This window comes from Ustilaginoidea virens, chromosome 3 (genome assembly GCF_000687475.1).
Source record: "Ustilaginoidea virens chromosome 3, complete sequence".
Taxonomy (NCBI): Eukaryota; Fungi; Ascomycota; class Sordariomycetes; order Hypocreales; family Clavicipitaceae; genus Ustilaginoidea; species Ustilaginoidea virens.
The window spans coordinates 682,680-703,860 of NC_057318.1; the positions used below are offsets into that span (position 1 = coordinate 682,680).

The following is a 21,181-nucleotide window of genomic DNA, read 5'->3' on the forward strand; positions in this document are numbered from 1 at the left end:
ATTCTGTACGTATAGTTTTTTTTTGTAACTTTTTTTATTTTATTTTATCTTATTTTTTTTTAAAAAAAAAGAGAGAGCAGCAGGTAGTGAAGCGGCCGCGTAGAATATCTAGACTCAAGCGCCTGGGTTGGTGACGGCTCCGGTTCGTGACTGCCGCACGTGCACTTGATGGCCGCCACTTGCGCCCACTCACCTTCAATCACACCCGCTCACATGAGCTTTAAGCCCGCCTTGACCCAGAAGCAGGCCATGTAGACGCTGGCGAGCTGCCAGATGGCCGTGCGCAGCACCGAGTAGCGCCTGTTGCGGACGAGCACGTAGGTCAGGGTGTAGGCGGCCCGCAGGAGCAGGTACCCGAAGGACAGGTGGTTGAGGGTGGCGGCGTCGAGGGCGGCGTAGTTGCCGGCGAGGACGGAGGCGGCGAACAGGCCGATGGTCTCGAGGCCGTTGAGGGAGGCGGCTTCGGCGCGGAGGATGCGGAGCTTGCGCTGGGGGGGGGTTAGCTAGCGGATGATGACGGATGACAAGAGACGACGACAGAAAATAACAGACGACGATGGATGATGACAGATGACAAGAGACGACGACAGAAAATAACAGACGACGATAGATGATGACAGATGACAAGAGACGGCAACAGAAAATAACAGACGGCAACAGATGATAACAGACGGCAACAGATGATAACAGACGGCAACAGATGATAACAGACGGCAACAGATGATAACAGACGGCAACAGATGATAACAGACGGCAACAGATGATAACAGACGGCAACAGATGATAACAGACGACAGATGATAACAGACGACAGATGATAACTGGCAAGAACAGACAACGACATACGATAACAGACGACAGCAGATGACAACAGGCGATAACGCATGGTGACAGACGGCAACAGACGGCAACAGACGGCAACACAACAGCAACGATTTCAACAGCTCACACACCACGCACCTCCTTGTCAATGCTCGTGTCTCTGGCCAGCATGTCGCGGTACTGCCGCGGGTTGGCGTTGTCGTAGGCGCTCATGCCGACCAGCCAGACGGCGTACACGTGCGGGAGGATGCATAGCGCGAAAGCGACGGGGACCTAGCGGCTGTTAGGGCTTGCCGACGGGCGCGGCGGCGGCGGTGGCGGTGGCGGTGACGGACAGTGAACAGGGAGAGGTTTTGGGAAAAGTCGATGCCGGGAAGCGCCATTTCGGGATGGACGAGGTGCGCGTCGTGTCAGCTGTGTCGTTGGTTGTTGGTTGTTGGTTGTTGGTTGTTGGTTGTTGGTTGGAGGTTGGAGGTTGGAGGTTGATGGGTTGATGTTGGTTCGGTTCGGTCCCTGGGCGGGGTCGCATGTATGTATTTATGGTGCTTGGGTGTTGGCGCACGGTGCATACGCTCGGGCTGGGGACCTGCTTCTGGGCGATGGCGCCGCCCCTGGGACACTGGCGCAAGCCGTGATTGACGATGGATAAATCCATGTCCATTTGACATTTGACGCTACATAGCAGCCGGCCGCGGCATGGCTGAAAGGGGGCGACGAATGGCTGCACTGCACGGAGATGTTGGCCTTTCGGAACCGCGGCACCTGGCGGGCCGCCGGGGCGGGTGCGCACTTGCAACGCGCTGCGATTGGCTGCGCTTCGCTCCACCGCACGTGATGCGCAGCCCCCGGCGCAAACTTGGCCATCGTCAGTCAAGCTTCGCGTCCTCCTTTCCCACCCGCGGCACCATCCCGCGCCCCCTCCCGTTTTCCCCATTGGATCCGGAACCGCTACCTTGCAGACTCGGGCGTTTTCCACGGTCGTCACGCAGAGGCCCGGTCGACGCCGATGGAAACCGAGCTCTGGATTTTCCTTGTTCACCGCATCGCCACAACTTGCCCATTTTTTTTCGGCAACCACAGCCTCGAGCGGGACTTGCGAGGAAGTGGGGCCAAGACCTCGTTCCACAGGGTCGCCTGCTACGGGCTGCTGCTGACGCTCCGCGATGCGTGGAACATGCGGCGTCTGCGCCGGCCAGCAGATGAGCTGCCGCCGACTGGCCAGCGCTGCACGGCTTCGGGAGCAAGAGCCAGCAATGCAGCCGGCATGCGGGCTCCATCACGGCTTGGCCGAGGCTTCTCTGCTCCCGTACTGCAACGCCCACGAACGAACCCTGTCTGCTCGTTCTGACGCGTCCGGGACGCCCGAGCTGCCTTGGCATCGCGAAGGCTCCAGACGGCGACGGCAGCCCCGAGAACAGGACAGGTTCCTCTTCTATCCCACCTCTGCAAGCATCAGCATCAGCACCCTGGGCTCCCTCAGCCTCGCTGAAGCATCGTTTGAGCCGCTTCCCTTTGCCAGGAGCACTTCCCCTTCCTCTGAGCGATCCTCAACAAGCCGACAGTATCGCGACCTTACCTCCCATCTGCTTCTAGCGTTTCCTTTGCGTCCAGCGACGCCCACCCTAGATGGTAAAGAGAACATGTCTCCGATTGCGAGTGCACCGGCCGGGGTCGAATTGGCGTAATCGGGGTTGTACGAGGAGGGCTGGGAATCACGGCTGCACCGCACACACGGGTCTTCAAGGAACACCATTGCAAATCGAGCTTCCGGAACGAGTTTGCCGACGGCGCCATGACCTCGGGGACTCCAAAGGGAAAACCCGCTACAAATCAAGGCTTTGACAGACCATCCGGCAGACGTTGTCCGGCCCGGTGACTGCGCCAGGCAGGCGAACAGTCGATCCGCTTCCATTACCGCACTCCGACGACAAACGTGCGCGAATAAAAAAAAAAAAAAAACCCCTGATCCTGCTGCTTCGTCACGGGCCACCATGAATCGTTTGATAATGCGGCTTCGTCTAGCCGCCGCTGCGGGCGGCCCTGGGGACTCGGCTAGGTTGCAGCGCAAGCGAAGCGGCGGGGAGCAACGTCGAACCGAAACCCGGCAGCGTCGGATGGCTTGCAACGTTGCGCCCGGCTCCTGAGTCGTGTGCTGGTGAAGGGTATCCCCGGGCGCCGCGTAGTGCGTCTGACGTGGTGCGCGGCTTCCCGTCGGCAGTCGGTCGGCACCGGCGTATCTAGGGTTGCTCGATCGGGAAACATGCAGCTCAGCGGCAGCCAATGGCATGCAACAGCACCGCTTTTCCTGGCTTAGCCGTCGGCCAATGACACGAGAGGCGGCGTGCGGCCGGTCCGTAACTGTGGCCGGCCCAGGGCTGCCGCCGGCCTATGTACCAATCACCACCGACGACCTGCCAGGCAGCCTGGATGCGGCAATCGATAAACGATGGGATCTCGGTCGGCTATCAACGACCTTTAGTCTCCGGCTCAGCTCCGAGAACTACTTGTAAGCGACAGGGGAACGTTCCGACCCCGTCCACCCCTGACCGAGGGCGCCGTCCAGTACAGCATTTACATTTCCGAGCCGTGTCTGCAGATACCAGAACCGGGCTCGCATAAACCCCGCAGCCCTCGAAAGATTCCAGCCCGGGACTTACGAATCCATTTTGCACTCCCGCCAGCTGACCGGCCATGCATAACACGCAGCAGCCTGGACGGAGTCTGTCCAAGTGTACCAATCGAATCATTTGTTGGCAGACGAGCGCATGAGTCGGCCTAGAGACGAAGCTGTTTTCCTGGGTCTTTTTCAGATCTGGACTTTGATACGGCTTCGCTCTTGATGGTGATTTCCCTGTAAATGCCGCTGATCGACGGGTGCCGACAACTCTGATGCTGCCCTGTTGAGCTCCACGCTCGTGCTCGTGCTCGTCAGTCGGCGTTGCAGCAAAAGAACCGCCGAGTCGTTTTCAACCGCTCGGCTGACGAGGCAATCCCCCTCACGACAGCCAGCACCATATCCGACCGCCCGAGGCAGCCCAGCCCGTCCGTGTATTTAATCACCCGCAATCGTCCGTCCAACGCTCCCACCACCCCATCGCCAACCACACACAACCTTCGCATCTGCCCTTGCCAAACCCTCTACCCCACCCGGCACTTTGCACGCCATATATCCTCGCTTGGCCACCAGTCTCTCGCGCCGCATCCCAGCTACCTTGCCCTCCGAACCGTCCACCATGAAGCTGCCCGCCTTTGCCGCCGTCCTCGCCGCCTCCCTCGCCGCCGCGGGGCTCATTCCTACCGGCGATGGTCGGGTACAATGACCCCCCCCCCCCCTTTGCCCCCTTTCTGTCGCGCCGACACTCCGCTTCCGGGACTAACGTCGCTGCAACAGTGTCTCGTCCCGGTCGATCCTAACAGCGGTTTATATGGAGCGTGCCCCCTGCCAGATAGAGTGCACACTTGCGACCGTGTACGTGGAGCAGGGCCTCGTTGGCGCGGAAAACGAATGCTGAGCTGGCTTCTAATCTTTTTTGCAGAATCACCGCTGTTTGAAAAACGGCCATAGTTGCACCATAGTAGATGGAAAAGTCTGGTGCTCCTAAGGGAAGCCTCGGGTTCTCAAGGCTTTGTCGCCTGGGTTGGGGGGGGGGGGACGAGGGGGGAGACGGTAGGAGATGAAGCCGAGCGAGCACCGCCGGAGCTGGGATTCCGCGGAGCGTCTGCCCAGTCGCGGGGCCGGGCCTGGTCATGTCGCACGAGCGGGGGAGGCTTCTCACCACGGGACATTTCGTCACAAGTGTAGACGTTGGCAGCAATCCGCAGTTTTTAGCTCGATCATTGAAGAAGACGCAAGGGCCGGTGCCCAAGTCGACACTGCCGTGACGGTCTCATGCGGCGCGTTACGCTGCGAACACAGCAGCAGCGACGTGTGTTCAATGCGGCCGGCGTGGATGACATGCTTGGAGGGTGGGTTGTTTTGCGCGAGGCGCTTGCTCGCGCGTCGTGACAGGACATGGTGAATCACATGCCTGCGCCCTGCGGCCCAACGAGCAGGCATAAAACCCCGGCATACCGAGCCGATAGCCCAAGACGTGAGAAAGAGGCACAAGACGTCAGGTGAATTACACGTAGAAAACGGCGGCAGCATCGCGGCAGCACTGCTAGTCTATCCAGTAGAGCGAATATACACAACACCCCCCCCCCCCCCCGCGCGCGATCCATGCCCAGAATCCAGTCCTGATTGGCGGCGCGCCCGCCGGGGGAGGGGGGAACGGAGGATTAAGTACGGAGTAACGCCCGGGTATATACAGACGGGAAGCAGGCTGTGCAAGCTGACCCCCCATGCCAAAAGTGTCGTGCCAAGCGACACCAACATCACGGGACTGGGGAAGAAAAACAACCAGCAACAACAACAACAACAACAACAACAACAACAACAACAACAACAACAACAACAACAACAACAACAACAAACAACAACAACAATAACAATAATAACAACAACAGCAACAACAAGTACGGCGGGAAAATCACGCCACGTCGTCCCAGTAACGATCCCTCTGCTCGCGCGACAGCCGAATGTCCGTGGTGATGATGATGCCCTCCTCGAGGGACGAGTTCTCCGCCGACTGGCGATCGTCGCCCGCCTGCGCCTCCTGCCCCTTGGCGCCGGCCCTGATGTCGACAACGCTGGTCCGCTTGAAGAGGCCGCGCTCCTTGGGGGCGTACTTTTCGGGGTGGCCGGCCGGTTTCGAGGCCAAGGACGGGACGCGGTCCGCCGCCGACGAGTTGGTCCCGATGGGGTTGGAGATCTTGGTGTTGGAGATCTGCGTGCGACTCCTCGAGGCGCACTTCATCATGAGGGGTCTCAGGAACGGCAGGCAGGCTGTTGCGGCGGCCGAGGGTCAGCGGCCTGCTTTTTCGCTCACGCAGCTCGGGACAACATACCGCAGACAATCATGACGTTGGGCTCGACAAGCGACCACACGACAATGGTGACGAGATTCCACGTCACGTCCGTGCTCGTCAGGTCCGCGCCGATGATGTACGCCAGTCGGATGACGGAGGTGATGGTGACGCTGGGCCCACGCAACCCGACGGTCAGCTTTGTTCGCGCGCGTGGCCAGCAGGTTTCGTTCCCGGCACCGACGGGGGGTTTACTAATCGGGGGGGGTTGTGTGCACTTACAAGATTCCCAGGGAAAACAGCCCCACCAGCCCGATCTTTTGCCCCATGCGAAGGTGGAGCTTGGAGATGAAGGGGATGGGCATGAGGAGCATGAAGACGTCGGTGATGATGGTCGGGATGGCGTTTCCGTACCAGAACTGCTTGTCGTCGATGGGGCAGCTGTACGACTTGCGCTCCAGGGGGTTGAGGAGGTCGTACCGCTGCCAGTAGGCGTAGATGGGCTTGCACTGGAATATGGTGACGAGCGTCTGAGGGGGGGGGGGGGCCTTTCGCGTTAGCCATGATTTCGCCAAGCTTGGCCTTTCGAAGGGGGGTTGGGGGGGGGGGGACACGTACCATGGCGACGCACCACGACAGAACCATGGCAGCAATGATCCAGATGAGCACCCGCGCAGACTTTTGGATGCCAAAGGTGCGCCAGTAAAAGGCCAGGATGGACCATTTCACCAGGGACAAGGCCAGAAAGTAAAAGAGCTCCGACACGAACAGGGACTTGAGGAAGACGCTGGCCGAGTCGAGCGGCGCGACCCAGATGTGCTTTCCGAACCCATGCCTGGTAGCTGCAGCGGGGGAGCGTACACGTTAGCCCAAGACAAAAAAAAGGAATAAAGATGAAACCCGTGTCGTGCTGCGGGCTTGTTTTTGTGACGTACGGTATAAGCTGAGGATAAAGACTTCAATCGTGGTCATGACCTGTCTGGGGTGTTAGTGTTGGCTGGGATGAAGAAGAGCGAAGAAGCAAGTTCTTCTCCAAGAAAAAAAAAAACAAGAAAAACGAAAAACGAAAAGATACGGCAGGCAGCGCAGGGCGATCGACGTACCACGGCCGCCAGGATCAGATAGTCGTCCAGCCACAGCTTGGCCTTTTGCAATCTCCGGCAGTAGACGCGCAGCATGACGACGACAACGGCCACCGCCCACAGCACCATGCCCGTGGCGATGATGTTGGGGCCCTGGTCCGCGGAGAGGTCGACGCCCGGCCCCGGGCCGACTATCTGTATAGACTGCCGCGGCTGGTTCGCCATGTCCGCCTTGTCCATGCTGTCCAGCAACCGGGCTGAAAGAAAAAAGATGAAATGAAATAAAATGCAAAGAAGAGAGAGGTTGATCGAGCAGAACGTCGTCGTCGGGTCGAGGCGCAGAAGCAAGCGAGGAGGGCGGTCCGTCTGTTTTGCCCGCCGTGTAAGTTGCCGCCGGGTCGTCGAGGTGGCGATCTTGGGGTATCGTCGTGTCGTCCGTGGCAAGAGCGTCAGGGTCGGAAGCAAGGCCGCGCGACTGGCTCCTCGGGGGGGGGTGGACGAGGAAGAACGAGCGAGCCGGCAGGGGAACCGGGGGAGAGGGAGAAGGGGGAGGCGGGCGGGGAAAGCTTCGACTCGAGGCCACCCCGAGCTTTAATATGTGCCGGGCGGCAGCTCGCCCATATCGAAACCCGGCGAGACTGGCCCAGGCCACGTCGTCGTGGGAAAACCATCCAGAGATCCGGGCGGGCCTTTAATCCAGCAACCCCGGACGTGGGGGTGATTAGGTTGGAGCTAGCGAAAGCTCGCTAGCCGGACTGCCCGGAAAGGGGGGGGGGGGGGGGGTCTGCACGTGGGTGACGAGGCAAGGCGCAAGCCACTGGGTTCGGTCTGGCCCTGCCCCAGGTCCGGTTCGGGGATCAGAGGCGAATCGTCATATGTTGGTTGGCTGGGAACCTCCGGTCGGCGATCAAATGGAGCCGTCATGCCACCATGTATTACTCGGCGACGCAGATGGCGAGGGGGCGGGCGCATCTCGATTCTGGCCGAGGAGCTGTATGAAGCCATCGCGGTGCGTGGTGCGTCGTCGTCGTCGTCGTCGCCGTCGTCGGTGTGGTGCGTCTGGCGCGTCCCCCGATTCGCTGAGACGGGGGGGGGGGGGGGGGGGGGGGGGGGGGTTCGTCGGGACGCAAACCGCGGCCAGGCAGCGCAGCCCCCCGTCCGCAAGCATCTCCGTGGCGCCCGTGCGGAATCCGGAGTCCGGAATCCGGATGCAAAAAAAAAAAAAAAGGAAAAAAAGGAAAAAAAAGAAAAAAAACGACCGCTTGCGGTGAGCCCGTCCGTTCGTTGGCTACGTGTCTCTTTTCCGACGACACCCCCCGTGATGGGCGGCAAGTGGAGCCCTTGGCGCCGACGCCGGGTGGCCACCAGCTGGCTGCCAGCCAAGGTGGCCCCCACCAGCGCCAAGTGGCAACGTGGTTGGTCGGTGTTGCCGCACGGCTGCGCAGAACCGTGGTGTGGCTCGACGTGTTGTTGCTGCTGTCCGCCGTTGGCCAAGGGTTCGAGACCCCCAACTGAGCTGCTGAACTGGCCAATGCCGACATGCGGCCCTGGCATCCTGCATGTCAACTGGCATGCTGCAGCCCCGTCGAGCAGGCGGGGTGTTTTGTCGCCTTCTGCCCAGACGGAAGCGGAATTGGATTGCACGCAGCTGGCCCCCGTCGTCGACAACTCCCAGCGTTCCATGAGCAGGGATTCCCCAGAAGAAACCTGGCCGGACACTGCAAGTAAACCGCGTGGGGCGGCAGCCGATGCCGGTGCCGATGCCGGACGCAGCGCTTTGCTTTACTTCTCTGTGCTTTTCATTTCGTCTCTCTTTCTCCGTCCTTTCCATCCTTCCACCCTTCCATCCTTCTTCACCCGCCTCCCGACTTGTCTCTTGCGCAGCACCTCGCATCCCCCAGCCGACACTCGACGCGCGTACCACGACGACCAGCCCAAGGGTCTCGGCACCCAAACTACCGGGTTGAGAATCGATTGCACGTTTTGCGACCCCATTGGAGGGGCCCATCTCACGACGCCTCCCTCCCCATCACCCATCACCCATCACCCAACTTACCCACACCACGCCGTGCGGCGCTTGGCCGTTTGCAGAACTACAGCTACGGCGGCGGCCACAAAAAAAAAATACCTCCGAGGGCTGCGACTAGAGTCGGGGCCAAGCCTAGGGACCCCCCCCCCCCCCACCCACCAGATCAGCCTGGGCTTCATCTACTGATAGCTGGCAGTGGCAGTTCAAGTTCACCGTGCAACCAGACTGGTAGTAGTAAGCCAGCACGCCATCGGAGGGGCGTGCGGCAGCATCCAAGGGCATCTGTCGAAGCATCCACGGCAGGAGGGTAGGTAGGTGGTAGCGGGCGATGGGTGCGTCGCGCTGCTGAGCTTCGTCCGGGGCACGACGAATCGATCGGCTCGCCAAGAGCTGGCTGCCTTGCTAAAGCTGGTCGACTGCCAACCTTGATTAGTGGGGCTGGTGTTTGAGCAAGTGGCACTTGGCTCGTTGAACCAGGACGCTGGGATAAGGATCGACCGTGGGGTCCGGAGTAGAGAACTCCAGAAGTCGACGCAAAGCAGACGACGTTGGAGCCACATATAGCCACATCTAGCCACATATACGCCTTGTCGAGTTTCTCCGGGATCCTGCCGCATCGCCCTACATGGCCCAATCAGACCTTGCTTTGTGGTTCAAACACCCTGGCCAATCCCCCGGCTCACCAGTCACCAGTCACCAGTCGCCAGTCGCCAGAACCCGATCCGCCGGGCCCGCTCCTTTCTGCTGGGGACAACGTCCCGACGTGGCAGATGGAGGCCACCACGGCCAACTGGGAGTCTGGGGCTTGCCCAGGGGGAAACGGTGTGCTCGTCCCATGGTCACGTCTTGTCCACTTGAGCTGCTGCGTGAGCCATTGTATATTCTTGCATAGACTCCCATGACAAAGCCGCCGTCTATCCCGCGTAATCCATCCCGTGTTCCTCCCCCAGCTTCCGGCCGCCCGGGACAATCCACCCCGTCATCTCGTTTGCCACGTCCGTTTCCTGCGCTGCACCGTGCATGGGGTCGCTCAAGCACGCTTGATCATGGCCTCGCGGCTGGGTCCCGTGCCAATGTATTTGATCTGCTTCACGTTAGCCAGAGCCCCTGCCCAGCAAGGACTCCCCCAACCAGCCGAAGCCTACCTTTACTCCCACAAACTTCTCGATATACTGCAAAGCTTGTCAGCACTGGCCGCTCCCCGACACCTGGCGGGTACCTCACCTCTACATAGTCTCTAGCTTGGAGAGGAAGGTCGTAAAACGATTTTGCATCCGTCGTTGGCTTCTGCCATCCCGGCATCTCGTGGTAGATGACCTCGGCTCGGTCTAGGACGTCGAGATCCGCGGGGTACGAGTCCAGTTCCTGCAGGCTTTCAGCACCAATGTATACATGCATCCGACCAAATAACCAACCTCGCCGTCTACTTTGTAGGCAATAGCAATCTTGATCGCTTCAAACGTATCCAGGACATCAAGCTGAGAGGCATCAGTAAGCTGCTGCGACTGGGACAGGCAGGCACCTAGGGGTCGGTATCTACCTTTGTAAGATTTAAAGCCGAGTAGTAGTTAATCGAAGCACTATACTTGACAACGACCAGGTCTGTACATGCATGGCACGGGTCAGTAACATGAACCAACCAGCAAATCATAGCAGCGAGGCTGTCGGATTACCAAGCCTGGAAACAATTAGCCACTTGTCCGCAGAATTCCGCTTCCATCAGGTACTCACCATCCGCATCTGCGTCTTCGGCCAGTCGATGTTCCCTAGGGACATGGTTAGCCCTGGAGGATGCAAAAATCCCATTGCCCACGGAGTCTAACCCATTCTCGGCCGAGCTCCTGGAGTTTGGTCCCAATCCTGTCGTAGCTAGTTAGACCTCATCCGCGTCTCTAGGCAACCAAACACGCACTCTCCAGTATCTTCCGTCTTGAAAGCTCCATGCCCGACGCGAGTGGTGTCTACCTCTGGTCAGCGTTGCGCCACGTTCCGGGTGCAGAAAACGTACAAGCCTTTACCACTCCGATCGTCTCTGTGATGTTCTTCGGGTTCAAGGCGAGCCCGCCTATAATACCAGCCAGCGTCGTATTCGACGACGTCACATACTATTCAATGCGTCACTATTGCTGCAACGTTTCAGGAACAATTGGCGATAACTTACTGGGTACGATCCGTATTCAATGTCCAGCATCAGTGCCTGTCCAAAAAGAGGACGAGCACAAGTCCCCGGCCTCGGACCCCTTTCCTTTTTAAAGAGGACTCAACTTGTACTGGTCTTTTGCCTAGGCGTCGAGGGCGAAATGCTTCCTCATAGTGGAGAGAAGTAGGCCCTGGTATTATCCTAGAGACAAAGCCAGCGCATGCCCCGCATGTCTGGCTATTGGTCGTCTCTGGATAATGCCAGGGCCTAGAATTCATTTGGAGGGCTCACTCAACCAAGCAGCCAAGCCCAGCAGACCAAAGTACAAGCCAGTCCCCCGGGCTGTTGCGGAACCGCAGAGCACAGTTAGCCAGACAATGTTGGAATTCGACCCAACGTAACATTATGCCTTTGCGACTGCTGAGTCCCGCCCCAGCCTGAGATAGCCTCTGAGGAAAAGGAAAGGGATGCGCGAGGCCGCGGGCATGGTCGCTCGACCCACCAATAAGTCAACAGCAGAACGTTAACCGCAGAATGGGGCTCTCACATTCGCTCCTTCAACCACAATGTTCATGTTACTCTCTTGGGCTGAGCGGATAAACGAGACACCGTCCACGGCGTACTTGGCCAACTTTGGCCGGTATTCATTAAATCGAGCGAGCTCCTCCTCGACGTCGTACTCGAACAGGTCTCCGTAGCGCTTTTGATAGCCAGCGGCTAACTGCCGCAGCTTAGTCTCGAACAACTTGGGGTTGAAAACCTCGGCTAATCTGATGCCACTTCGCTATGCAGTATTATGTTCAGCGAGATTTCTGACAAGCCATAAACGTCAGATCTTCTCTTACCGCGGCTTTCGAGCTATAGGCGGGCCCAATTCCCCTACGTGTTGTTCCCAGACTTTTTTCTGCAAAATGTTAGATATCAGCCAATGGTGCGATCGCCTAGAGCCTGCAGACCCACCTCCGAGCTCCCTCTCTTCTAGCCCATCAACTGCCACGTGCATTTGCAAATCGATGTGCACTCGGTCGGAAACGAGAATTCGATCGTGGACCGAGGGGAGGCCCTTCTCCTCGAGCTCCTGTAGCTCCTTGAAGAAGCTTGGTACGTGGAAGACAACTCCAGAGCCGATAAAGTTTATGCTGCGTCAAAAGGTCAATACCCCCATCTTCCGGGCGCCTTGATGGGGAAATTACCATTTTGGGTTCATGAGGCCAGAGGGAAGCAAGTGGAAGCTATGGAAAGGTGAGTAATTGTCGAAGGACCTCCGTGTCTGTTCAGCGCCCACCTATACGACTTTCCATTGGCGCTATAGACAATGAGTCAGCCTGTCACTCTCACGGGTCAATTACCAGGAAGCAAGGGGCATTGAACGCACACTATGCTGTGGCCGGCGTTGTGGCCGCCCTTGATTTTCCATTAGCATCTAATCGCATCTAATCGCATCTAATCGCCATGGGGGATCGTGTCGGTTGCTCACAGCAGCTCGGGCGCAAAGTTGTGCATCCGTAGTAAGGATGTCAGTCAGCTTTCCTTTCTACACCGGAATACGTCGTCAGTAATAAGCCTCCACAGGCGTGCAGCAAGAAGGGGGGTGGCCAAGAGCCGGAAGGGACAACATACGCCCTCATCTCCTACAAAAATCACGACGAGTTAGCTCGCAGCACAGAGAAAGGTCGATGGCGTCATGCCCGATGCCCGGTATCGGCAGGGCACAGCAACAGGAAAAGAAGGGCGGAAAAGAACGATTCGTACCCCATTGGGCGCCTAGAATGACGGTTATTGTCATGTTGCAATAGTTTTTGGCTTGAAAGCAGGTTGTTGTCGAGTGAAGGAAAAAGACGCAACACAATGGAGTCAGCCAGAAACCTTGGTTGGCGCGTCACGTGATGAGTCGCATTCCTTTTGGACCTGCCACCAACGCCCCGCCAAACACCGAGGTCGGGGCAAAAAGGCGGGGCGGCCGCTTTGCCAAGGCAAACTGCGGCCGAGCGAATGAGGGGCTGGAAATTGCCCGATCAGGCAGCCGCCAAAGTGCCAAGAACACCGTTTCCCAAGATGGGCAAGCTGCGATTCTACACAATTTATAGATGATTTATGCAAAGCAGGAAAGCTGGCCTTCACCTCGGGTCGCTTTGTTGCGTTGTTGATGGACAGGGCATTGCAACCACTTGCAGGAGGGAAGGGCAGCAAATATTTACAGAACCAAATGATGCTACATCAACAAGCCGTGAAAAAATGGACGATCTCGAAGCTATTTAGGCCATATGCATCATACCAGCGAGGCGGTGACGGGGAAGGATGAGCTGCCGCATAATTGCTCGACACTCGCCTAGTCTCTGCATTTGCCACGCCGAGATGATTCTTCCAACGGGGCGCATGTTTTTGCAAGACTGTCCCCACTTCTGCACTATTACATTTACATCTTTTGTCCCTATTTACTCTTGTCACGATTCAAGGTTAGTATCCTCTCCATTGTGCTTCTCGCCTTTGATGTGAGCTGCCATTGCAGTAGTCTGATCCCACTTGTTCTTAAAAAGCCTCATAATGTGAAGGGTTGCTGGAACTTCGCTCTCTGAATTGATTCGCCGCACACGCCAGAAGTAGAAGCATATTCTTGTACGCTCAGCAATAATGATTGTTGTCCGAACCCTGCAATATTGCCCTTTGGGTAGAATGCGCTAACTGATCTGAATAAGGTAATCATATAGATTCTGAATGAGCAGAATGAGAGACATTCAAGACAATGCATGACTTATAAGTAGACTAAAACATCGCCTCCGCAAGAAGAAATCAACCTTGATGGAAACTAGAAGATGTTGGTTTCTTTTGTAATTACAAAGTGCCATGCCTTGCCTTGGTTGGTCGCGTGCCCATGTTCTAATTGCAATAATATCTTGAATGGCTCTCGTCGCAAAAGTACAGAAACCATGTCGAGACTATGCTCCTTGTAAAGGCCTGAGAACAGCGGCATACTCTTCGGTTGTAGCAGCCACAAAACAGCATAAAAGCTTTCACTATAGACGGCCAGTGAAACTGCACTTCTCGCCGGCTATTATAATGCCAGGTAGTGTTTCTCACCCGGATGCCGGCTTGATGTGGCGCTGGGGGGTGAATAGCGGCGGAATAACTACATACGATGCGGTCTAATCCAACTCTGATGCCACCTGATTTGCGCGCTTTGAAATGGCCATTTAAGAAATGGTGAAGTAAATCGCGCCTGCTAAAACCACCCTTGAGTTTGTTCTCACAGTCTCTTCAAGTCCCAGGTCTACGTAGCGCTCGGCATGGTGCTTTCAACTCTCCACCACCTTTCATCACGTTGTCTCTGTTAAATTGAGTCTACATATCATATGAAGGGGATTGCCGGAGCAACGCAGAGTTCGTTTCTACTTGCACGCTTTACAGCATGCTTCGGATTGTAACAGCGGACTCAGATTCAAGCTTGCATAATCAACGCTTTTCTGTCGAGGTTTAGGCTGCTAAAGGCCGCATTGCCGTGAGTTGGATGCAGTAGGCTCTCGTGTTTCAACTTGATGTACAGATTACGCGGCATGTCTGCCACAAGTTCACAGCGTGATTGGTTTAGTGGTAAAATTCTCCGTTGCCATCCGCAACGTCGGGGAGCCCTGGGTTCGATTCCCAGATCACGCATCTTTTTGCCCGCTATTCCGATTTTTGGGAGCTGGAAATCTCTGTTATACTATCTATTCCGCTATATTAGGGTTCCCAAGGCTAAATAGGCATCTTCGCCCAGCATCTCTCGCGTCATGGTGGTAGTGGACAGACGATGGGCATGAGTTGGCGGGTTTGCACCCAATTGGTGTTATGGACAATACAAATAAAATACAAAGTTGGCAGTACATGAAAACGCAGCGTACATCCACTGACAAGGCGTTGAACTGGTCTGATTTGCGATTGACTGCCCCTGTGCTTATATACACAGAACATGAATGGAAACACGGCGCATCTCTTGTGACGAAGCGCAGCACAGGACAGGACAGACGGGCTATGCCGTTGACGAGTGATGCAGAATAGTCCGCAGCGTACGTTGCCTGCAGGACTCGGCCTACTGTTTGTGTTTCCACAGGCATGGATGTTGATGCCGTTTCGCAAGAAGCCTACATTGTCCACTTGCCGCCCGGGGACGCCAACACATGGCCCAACAGGCGTCACTTGGCGGCAACGCAGTCGATACCGACAAGCTTGGCGTCAATGTTCAGGCACGTCATCCGGGCGGGCCTTCCAGAAGGAGGATGAACGGTGACGCCGTCAACCTGGATGTTGGAGCACCTCTGCAGGCAGTCAGAATCGAACAGGCAAGCCAAGATGCAGCTTGATCGGCACTGCGCCCTAGGGCGAGGGCACTCACAGAGGGGTCGCTGCAGATGAGCGAGCCGATAACCGGGTCATGCTTCGCCGACGTCTGCCCCCACATGTTCTTGAAGACAACGTCGGATATCGCCACGTCGGACTGGGTCAAAGTCAGTCAGCCGCCAGCCCCGCGGGCGCCCCACGACAACGTACCGGACGTTCCATGCAGGCAGTCAGGTTTTTGGTGCCGTAGCACTGGGTGAGCTCGATGGCCAGGTCGGCGTTGCGGCTGCGCACCGAGTCGTAGGTGACGTTGCGGACGGTTCCGGAGCCGCCGCCGCCGCGCAGCGCGGGCTGGAAGTCGGTCGGGGCGCCGGGCCAGACCTTGATGCGGGCGGCGGCGCTGGCGTCCCGCATGGTGACGTTGTACACGTAGACGTTTTGCACGACGTCGACGCGGCCGGCGTACTGGCCCAGCGAGCCGACGGAGATGCCGTGCGAGCCGGAGCAGCGCAGGCCCTGGACGACGCAGTTGGTCGTGTTGGGCTTGAACGAGACGCAGTCGTCGCCGTTGCTGACGACCGAGTCCTGGATGACGACGGCGTCGGAGCGGTACGTGTCCCAGCCGTCGGTGTTCTTGGCCGGGTTGCTGCTGGCGCTCTGCAAGGGGAAACGGAGAGCGGGGTGGGTGGTTTCACATTGTCAGCAGGCACGCGAGGGGGGAGGGAGGGCTCGAGGTTGGCGACGGGCTTGCCTGGGCGTCTAGCTTCATGTCGCTGACGAGGATGTCGGAGCTGTTGGCCACGAGGTTGAACCACTGGCACCGGGCGTCAGCGGGGGTCGAGCGTAAGGCGTGGGCTTTGGTACCTACCCCGGGGGGGTTCGTCATGCGGATGCCCGAGACGGACCCGCCGTGCAGGCCGTCGAGGACCAGCAGCACGGGTCGGCGGAGCAAGGGGTCGGCGGCAAAGGCGTCGTACCAGGCCTGGCCGTTGCCGTCGAGCAGGCCGCGGCCGCGGCCGAAGATGTGGACGTCGCGGCCGCCGAACCTCCAGAAGGCGGCCTGGTCCTGGAACGCGTAGCGGAACGCGTGCGCCGTCCAGTACGGGATGTCGTCGCTAAAGGTGACGGACCCCGAGAGGGCCACGTCGACGCCGTCCAGAAAGGTCAGGTCAAGCGGCGACGCGAGCGTGTAGGCGGCGTCGAGCACCACGGTGCCCCCGCGGTTGCAGCGCCGGAAGGCCGCCAGGATGGCGGGCGCGTCGTCCTCGCCGGGGCGGCTGGGCACCACGACGCACCGCCTGGCCGGGTCGCGTGGAAGGGAGGCGCCACGGGGACTGCCGGGGCCGAACGGGTGCGGCCAGAGGTCGGGGCGCTGGAAGCCGGCGCCCGCGCTTGCGAGGGTCGGCACCAGCGTCAGCGTCAGCGTCAGCGCCCGTACCAGGACGGCGCCTAGGCGGTTGCGGTGCATGGCTGGCCGGCTGGCTGGGGACGGACGGTGGACAGGAGGAAGATACGGTGAATGTGAATGGGGGTCAGGGGGAGGCCTGGGCCGGGCGCGCGCTACTCGTACAGTGCGGCGGAAGCCACAGATAAGGAAGGAATGCCTAGAAGGAAGAGCTGCGTTGGCGGTGTGGAAACTTTTTCATATTGCCGCATAGCATGGTAAAGCACGGCGGAAGTTGAAGCTGCGCCGCCCGGCAGAATGCGCTGCACGGCGCCAGGCTCCTCTTGGCGGATAAAGGGGCGCGGGCATCCACTGAGGTGCTGCAACTAGTACATCAGTTTTTTTGGCGGCTATCAATAAAGCAGCTATAGCAGAGGTCTTGGGTTAAATACAATAAAAAGGACTGTTATTCATATCGGAGTCGTCGGTCGATCAGGGGCATCCCACCGTGCTGGCCCCGCTTTTCCCTGCAACGGTATTGGACACATGCACATCGTTGCAGAGCCGCACCACAACACGTGGCCGCGGCATATATATAGATGCCACATCGTCGGCATCAACCCCTGCCTGCCCTTTCCTCTGTTTTAGGTAGACATAATCATAGTAATGCCAAGCAGAGTGTTATCTGTGATTTCCAGGTACTGCAGTACCCCGCGCGCGCCCTACGTATAATTGGGTACCCCTGGTCGTTTTCCAAGAATTATGTAAAAAGATTCATCTTATTCCACAGTAGCTTTCATCAAGGTTGCTAGATCTCCAGCTTTATCTTACTAAAGATAAACAAGAAAATCACTACAGTGATTTAAAAATATCGCTTTGCAAGTATATTGATAATCGAAGGCCATGGTCGTGTTCATCTGAAAAAGACATAGCTACGGATAATCAGAAAAATGTGCAGTGGATAAGAAAAAAATGGAAATATAGCAAGGAGAGAGACGCGGACATGGGCGCGGCCCTGCCACCGCCGCCGGAGCTGGTCAAGCCCCGTACGTTCCCCGAAGCGGGAGAGATGGCCAAGATGTAGCCGATCCGATGCTTGCACCTCCCGCCGAGTGCATGCCCTGTGGCTCAGCGGCCCAGGTGCCACGCCCAGCCCGCAAGGTACATGTACATACCGGAACGAAAACCGCGGTGCTGGTCGCTGGCAGGCCCCTACTGGCCCGGGCCGTCGGCGCCGCAGACCCCTGCCAGGTTGGTTAGCCATCTGCCGCACCCAGCCGTCCCCAGCCGACGCGGGACCAGGCCGTAAGAAAGAAGCGTACGTTCCGCGGGCTCGCTGGCTCGGCCGACCGTAAGCCGCTCATTGCGGCACTTCCGCGCCCTCCTTGCTCGCCAAGCCGGGACAATTCAGCCTTGACAAAAGGCAGAAGCAAGGGAAAAAGCTATCGGCATTTCCCGCCGGCCGAATGCCTGCCTGCCTGCCTGCCTGCCTGCCGGAGCATCAGCACAGCACCGCCGTAGGGGTCAGCCCGTGCTCAGAGCCTCCCGGGCCCTGGCCAAGCGAGGCATGCCCCTTGTGAGACGCAGCAGCACAATGATGCTACAAAAGGAACGTGATAATACCGACCATCTCAGCTATGTAGAAGAGGGAAGATATATGTGAGGCTGAGGCTGCTAGACAACTCATTGGGCCGGCTAAGCAAACAGCTTGGCTAGGCAAACAGCGCACAGCAAACGGCTGAAAAGGCTGCTCGTGCTCAAACACAGCATCAAACAGAGCCTATGAGCATAGCCCTCAACACTCTGAAGGATGCGCCGCACCCCGAAAAAGCCTTGGCGTGCAGCATCGGCATCCATCCACCTGGGCAGTACTCCGCGCCTCGAACAATCTTTTTAGACAGGTCCGCACACACGAGTGACCGCATCGGCGGGTATTGCGCGGCCGATGGCGTGCGTTTGGCGAGCAAATCCGGCGGAGGGTTCTGGTCTCCGTCGGTCGCGGCCGGGGTGGGCGCGGGCTTCTGGGGACAAATGATCGGATGAACCAGTGCTGGAAGCTGGACGGTAAAGCAATCGACGAATGCAGCCACGACGCAGGGATAACGCGCGGCAGCAGGGGGGGGCGGGCGTATCCGTGGCGGCGTATCCGTACCGGCGGGCCGAGGGGAGATGCGCACAACGTCATCAAGACAAGCATCTTGAGCCCGCGTACTTTGTCAACATGGCGCATGCGACGGGCCTGCAACTTCCTCGGCGAGCAGACACCCTCCCCAGCAGGCCCTGGCATGAAAACCATCGGCCGGGATGTAGAAGCAGCCGCCAGCTGCGCTGCGGGAATTGCAACTCGCCCAGCCGGCCAGCTAGCAGGAACATGACGCTCCGCCCGGCCCGGCCCGGGTCCTCCCTCCGGATAGTGGCACAAACGGTCGATCTCCTGCACGGGTCGGAAATCATTATCCCTTGCTCCGCGGCGACGGGCACAGCGCAGACACGCCTGCAGCCCATCAAGGTAGCTCGTATTGCGCATCCTGCCGTCCCCCTTTTGCCAGAGTCGCCGCGAGGCCCGGCGTCCATGCCCGCGAATCCAACCACGCCCCATCCCGCCACAAGGCCCCAGGGATGCTGGATGCTGATGCTGGATGCTGATGCTGGATGTTGATGCTGGATGTTGATGCTAAACGGCTGAAGAGTAAGTGCGAGGACAACGAGCCTGTGACTGCGGGCAGGTCCCCGATCGTCCGGTTGATTTGGGCCAGCTGCTCTGCTCGCCCCGGCCGTAGACGTCCGCGATGGGCAGAGACGCAACGATGGTGCGAATCCGCGGGCTGGCGAGCGGACGAGCTTCCAGAAGCGGGCATGCTGGTGCCAATCGCCCGCGGAAAAGGAAGACAAAACAACAACAACATGATTTCAGACAAGGTCGGACCAGCCGGACGACGCGGCGGCCAAACGCAGAGTCCAAAACCAGGTATAAAGACCCCGGGACTCGTCGCCCAAGACAGCTCGAGTCCAAGGACACACATCCACCGTCGACAGATAAAACCGATTAACCTGCTTGTTTGAAATAGTGGCAGCGCTTGCCCAGAAGATGAAGCTGTCGTGCGGAGCCATCCTCGCGCTGTCGGCCGGGGCCGGAGCCGCCGGAGTGGCGGCCGGCAAATCGTGCACGCCCAAGGCAGGCGGCTCGCCCAAGGTGGACGACGTGCCGGCGATCCACGCCGCCATCAAGGCCTGCTCCTCGGGCACCGTCGTCATCCCCAAGGGCACCACGTACCACGTCAACTCGCAGCTCTCGCTTGCCGGCTGCCGTGGGTGCACGCTCCAGCTGGACGGGACGCTGCAGGTCTCGGCCGACGTGGGCTACTGGAACAACAAGGGCCGCATCATCTACATCTCCGGCGTCAACGGCGCCACCATCACGGGGTCCGGCACCATCGACGGCAACGGCCAGGCGAGCTGTAAGTTGGCGGTTGCTCCCGCCGTAGCATCCAACGGGGGAGCTTTTCTTTTCTTTTCTTTTTTTGTGTGTGTGTGTTTTTTGCCACTGACACGCGTGTGTGCTGCGGCAGGGGACTACTACGCCAAGAACCGCGGGATCAACCTCCCCTTCCTCGTGCAGGTGGACGGCAGCGCCAACGTGGTCGTCAGCGGCATCACGCTGCGCAACGCGCCCATGTTCCACGTCGTGACGAGCGGCAACTCGCACCACATTCGCTACTCGCACCTGACGCTCCACTCGGTCAGCAAGTCCAAGGCCGAGGCGATGAACACGGACGCCTTCGACATTGGCGCCTCGTCGTGGGTCACGGTCGAGCACAGCACCGTCACCAACTCGGACGACTGCGTCGTGCTCAAGCCCGGCTCGGACCACATCACCGTGCAGGGCATGACGTGCACCGGCTCCCACGGCCTCTCGGTCGGCAGCCTGGCCGACGGGCCCGGCGTCAACGAGCTCGTGTCCAACAGCATCTTCCGCGACTCCCTCATGATCGACTCGCTCAAGGCCGCCGGCATCAAGTACTGGCCGGGCGGCCCCCATCACGGCACCGGCCTCGTCTCCAACGTCACCTGGCAGAACATCCAGGTCCAGAACTGCAACTACGCCTTCCAGGTGGCCACGTGCTACAACTCCCGGCCGGCCGCCTGCGACAAGCACCCGTCCACCGGCCGCATCGAGGGCGTCACCGTCGCCGACTTTACCGGCTTCACGTCGCGCGGCTACGGCACCTCGGCTGTCGCCAATATCGACTGCTCGCGCCGGGGCTCCTGCGGCATTAAGATGCGCAACTTTGGCGTCACGTCCCCCGACAAGAAGAACCAGGTGCTGTGCGCCAACACGCCGGCCAGTCTGGGGGTTGGCTGCACCGCTGGCGCGTGGGGTTAGGCCTGACTGTCGCAAACTCTTGACGCTTTGCTCCTCGCCAACGGTTGCATCGACGCGTGGAGGGGGAATAAAGTGGCCCTGGTATCGGCCGGTAGGGGTCCGCCGCTTAGAAATAGATTAC

General features: G+C 58.7%; 7 protein-coding genes across 7 annotated transcripts; 2 read left to right on the top strand and 5 right to left on the bottom strand.

The window, feature by feature from the left end:
- Positions 1–209: 209 nt before the first annotated feature.
- On the bottom strand, positions 210–1,205 carry UV8b_03445 (uncharacterized protein; the record flags this gene model as incomplete). Its single annotated transcript, XM_043140943.1, has 3 exons — positions 210–488; positions 961–1,095; positions 1,158–1,205. The coding sequence occupies 3 exons, from the start codon at positions 1,203–1,205 to the stop codon at positions 210–212; spliced, it is 462 nt and encodes a 153-aa protein (XP_042996877.1).
- A 780-nt stretch (positions 1,206–1,985) lies between these two features.
- UV8b_03446 (uncharacterized protein) lies at positions 1,986–2,507 on the top strand (the record flags this gene model as incomplete). The annotated part of the gene is made up of 1 exon (XM_043140944.1): positions 1,986–2,507. One exon carries the CDS (start codon positions 1,986–1,988, stop codon positions 2,505–2,507), a length of 522 nt encoding a protein of 173 aa, XP_042996878.1.
- Positions 2,508–5,351: 2,844 nt separating this feature from the next.
- UV8b_03447 (uncharacterized protein) lies at positions 5,352–7,049 on the bottom strand (the record flags this gene model as incomplete). Its single annotated transcript, XM_043140945.1, has 6 exons — positions 5,352–5,707; positions 5,770–5,900; positions 6,010–6,257; positions 6,346–6,569; positions 6,663–6,702; positions 6,831–7,049. The coding sequence occupies 6 exons, from the start codon at positions 7,047–7,049 to the stop codon at positions 5,352–5,354; spliced, it is 1,218 nt and encodes a 405-aa protein (XP_042996879.1).
- A 1,048-nt stretch (positions 7,050–8,097) lies between these two features.
- UV8b_03448 (uncharacterized protein) lies at positions 8,098–8,817 on the bottom strand (the record flags this gene model as incomplete). Its single annotated transcript, XM_043140946.1, has 1 exon — positions 8,098–8,817. One exon carries the CDS (start codon positions 8,815–8,817, stop codon positions 8,098–8,100), a length of 720 nt encoding a protein of 239 aa, XP_042996880.1.
- A 1,051-nt stretch (positions 8,818–9,868) lies between these two features.
- On the bottom strand, positions 9,869–12,764 carry UV8b_03449 (uncharacterized protein; the record flags this gene model as incomplete). Its single annotated transcript, XM_043140947.1, has 20 exons — positions 9,869–9,922; positions 9,984–10,010; positions 10,063–10,203; positions 10,254–10,316; positions 10,379–10,440; positions 10,512–10,516; positions 10,570–10,604; positions 10,662–10,698; positions 10,751–10,799; positions 10,847–10,943; positions 11,000–11,035; positions 11,526–11,762; positions 11,824–11,882; positions 11,939–12,117; positions 12,172–12,210; positions 12,264–12,284; positions 12,354–12,382; positions 12,456–12,512; positions 12,599–12,609; positions 12,731–12,764. 20 exons carry the CDS (start codon positions 12,762–12,764, stop codon positions 9,869–9,871), a joined length of 1,272 nt encoding a protein of 423 aa, XP_042996881.1.
- A 2,383-nt stretch (positions 12,765–15,147) lies between these two features.
- UV8b_03450 (uncharacterized protein) lies at positions 15,148–16,760 on the bottom strand (the record flags this gene model as incomplete). Its single annotated transcript, XM_043140948.1, has 5 exons — positions 15,148–15,270; positions 15,348–15,449; positions 15,503–15,949; positions 16,044–16,106; positions 16,161–16,760. 5 exons carry the CDS (start codon positions 16,758–16,760, stop codon positions 15,148–15,150), a joined length of 1,335 nt encoding a protein of 444 aa, XP_042996882.1.
- Positions 16,761–19,764: 3,004 nt separating this feature from the next.
- On the top strand, positions 19,765–21,060 carry UV8b_03451 (uncharacterized protein; the record flags this gene model as incomplete). Its single annotated transcript, XM_043140949.1, has 2 exons — positions 19,765–20,134; positions 20,246–21,060. 2 exons carry the CDS (start codon positions 19,765–19,767, stop codon positions 21,058–21,060), a joined length of 1,185 nt encoding a protein of 394 aa, XP_042996883.1.
- Between the last annotated feature and the right edge of the window lie 121 nt (positions 21,061–21,181).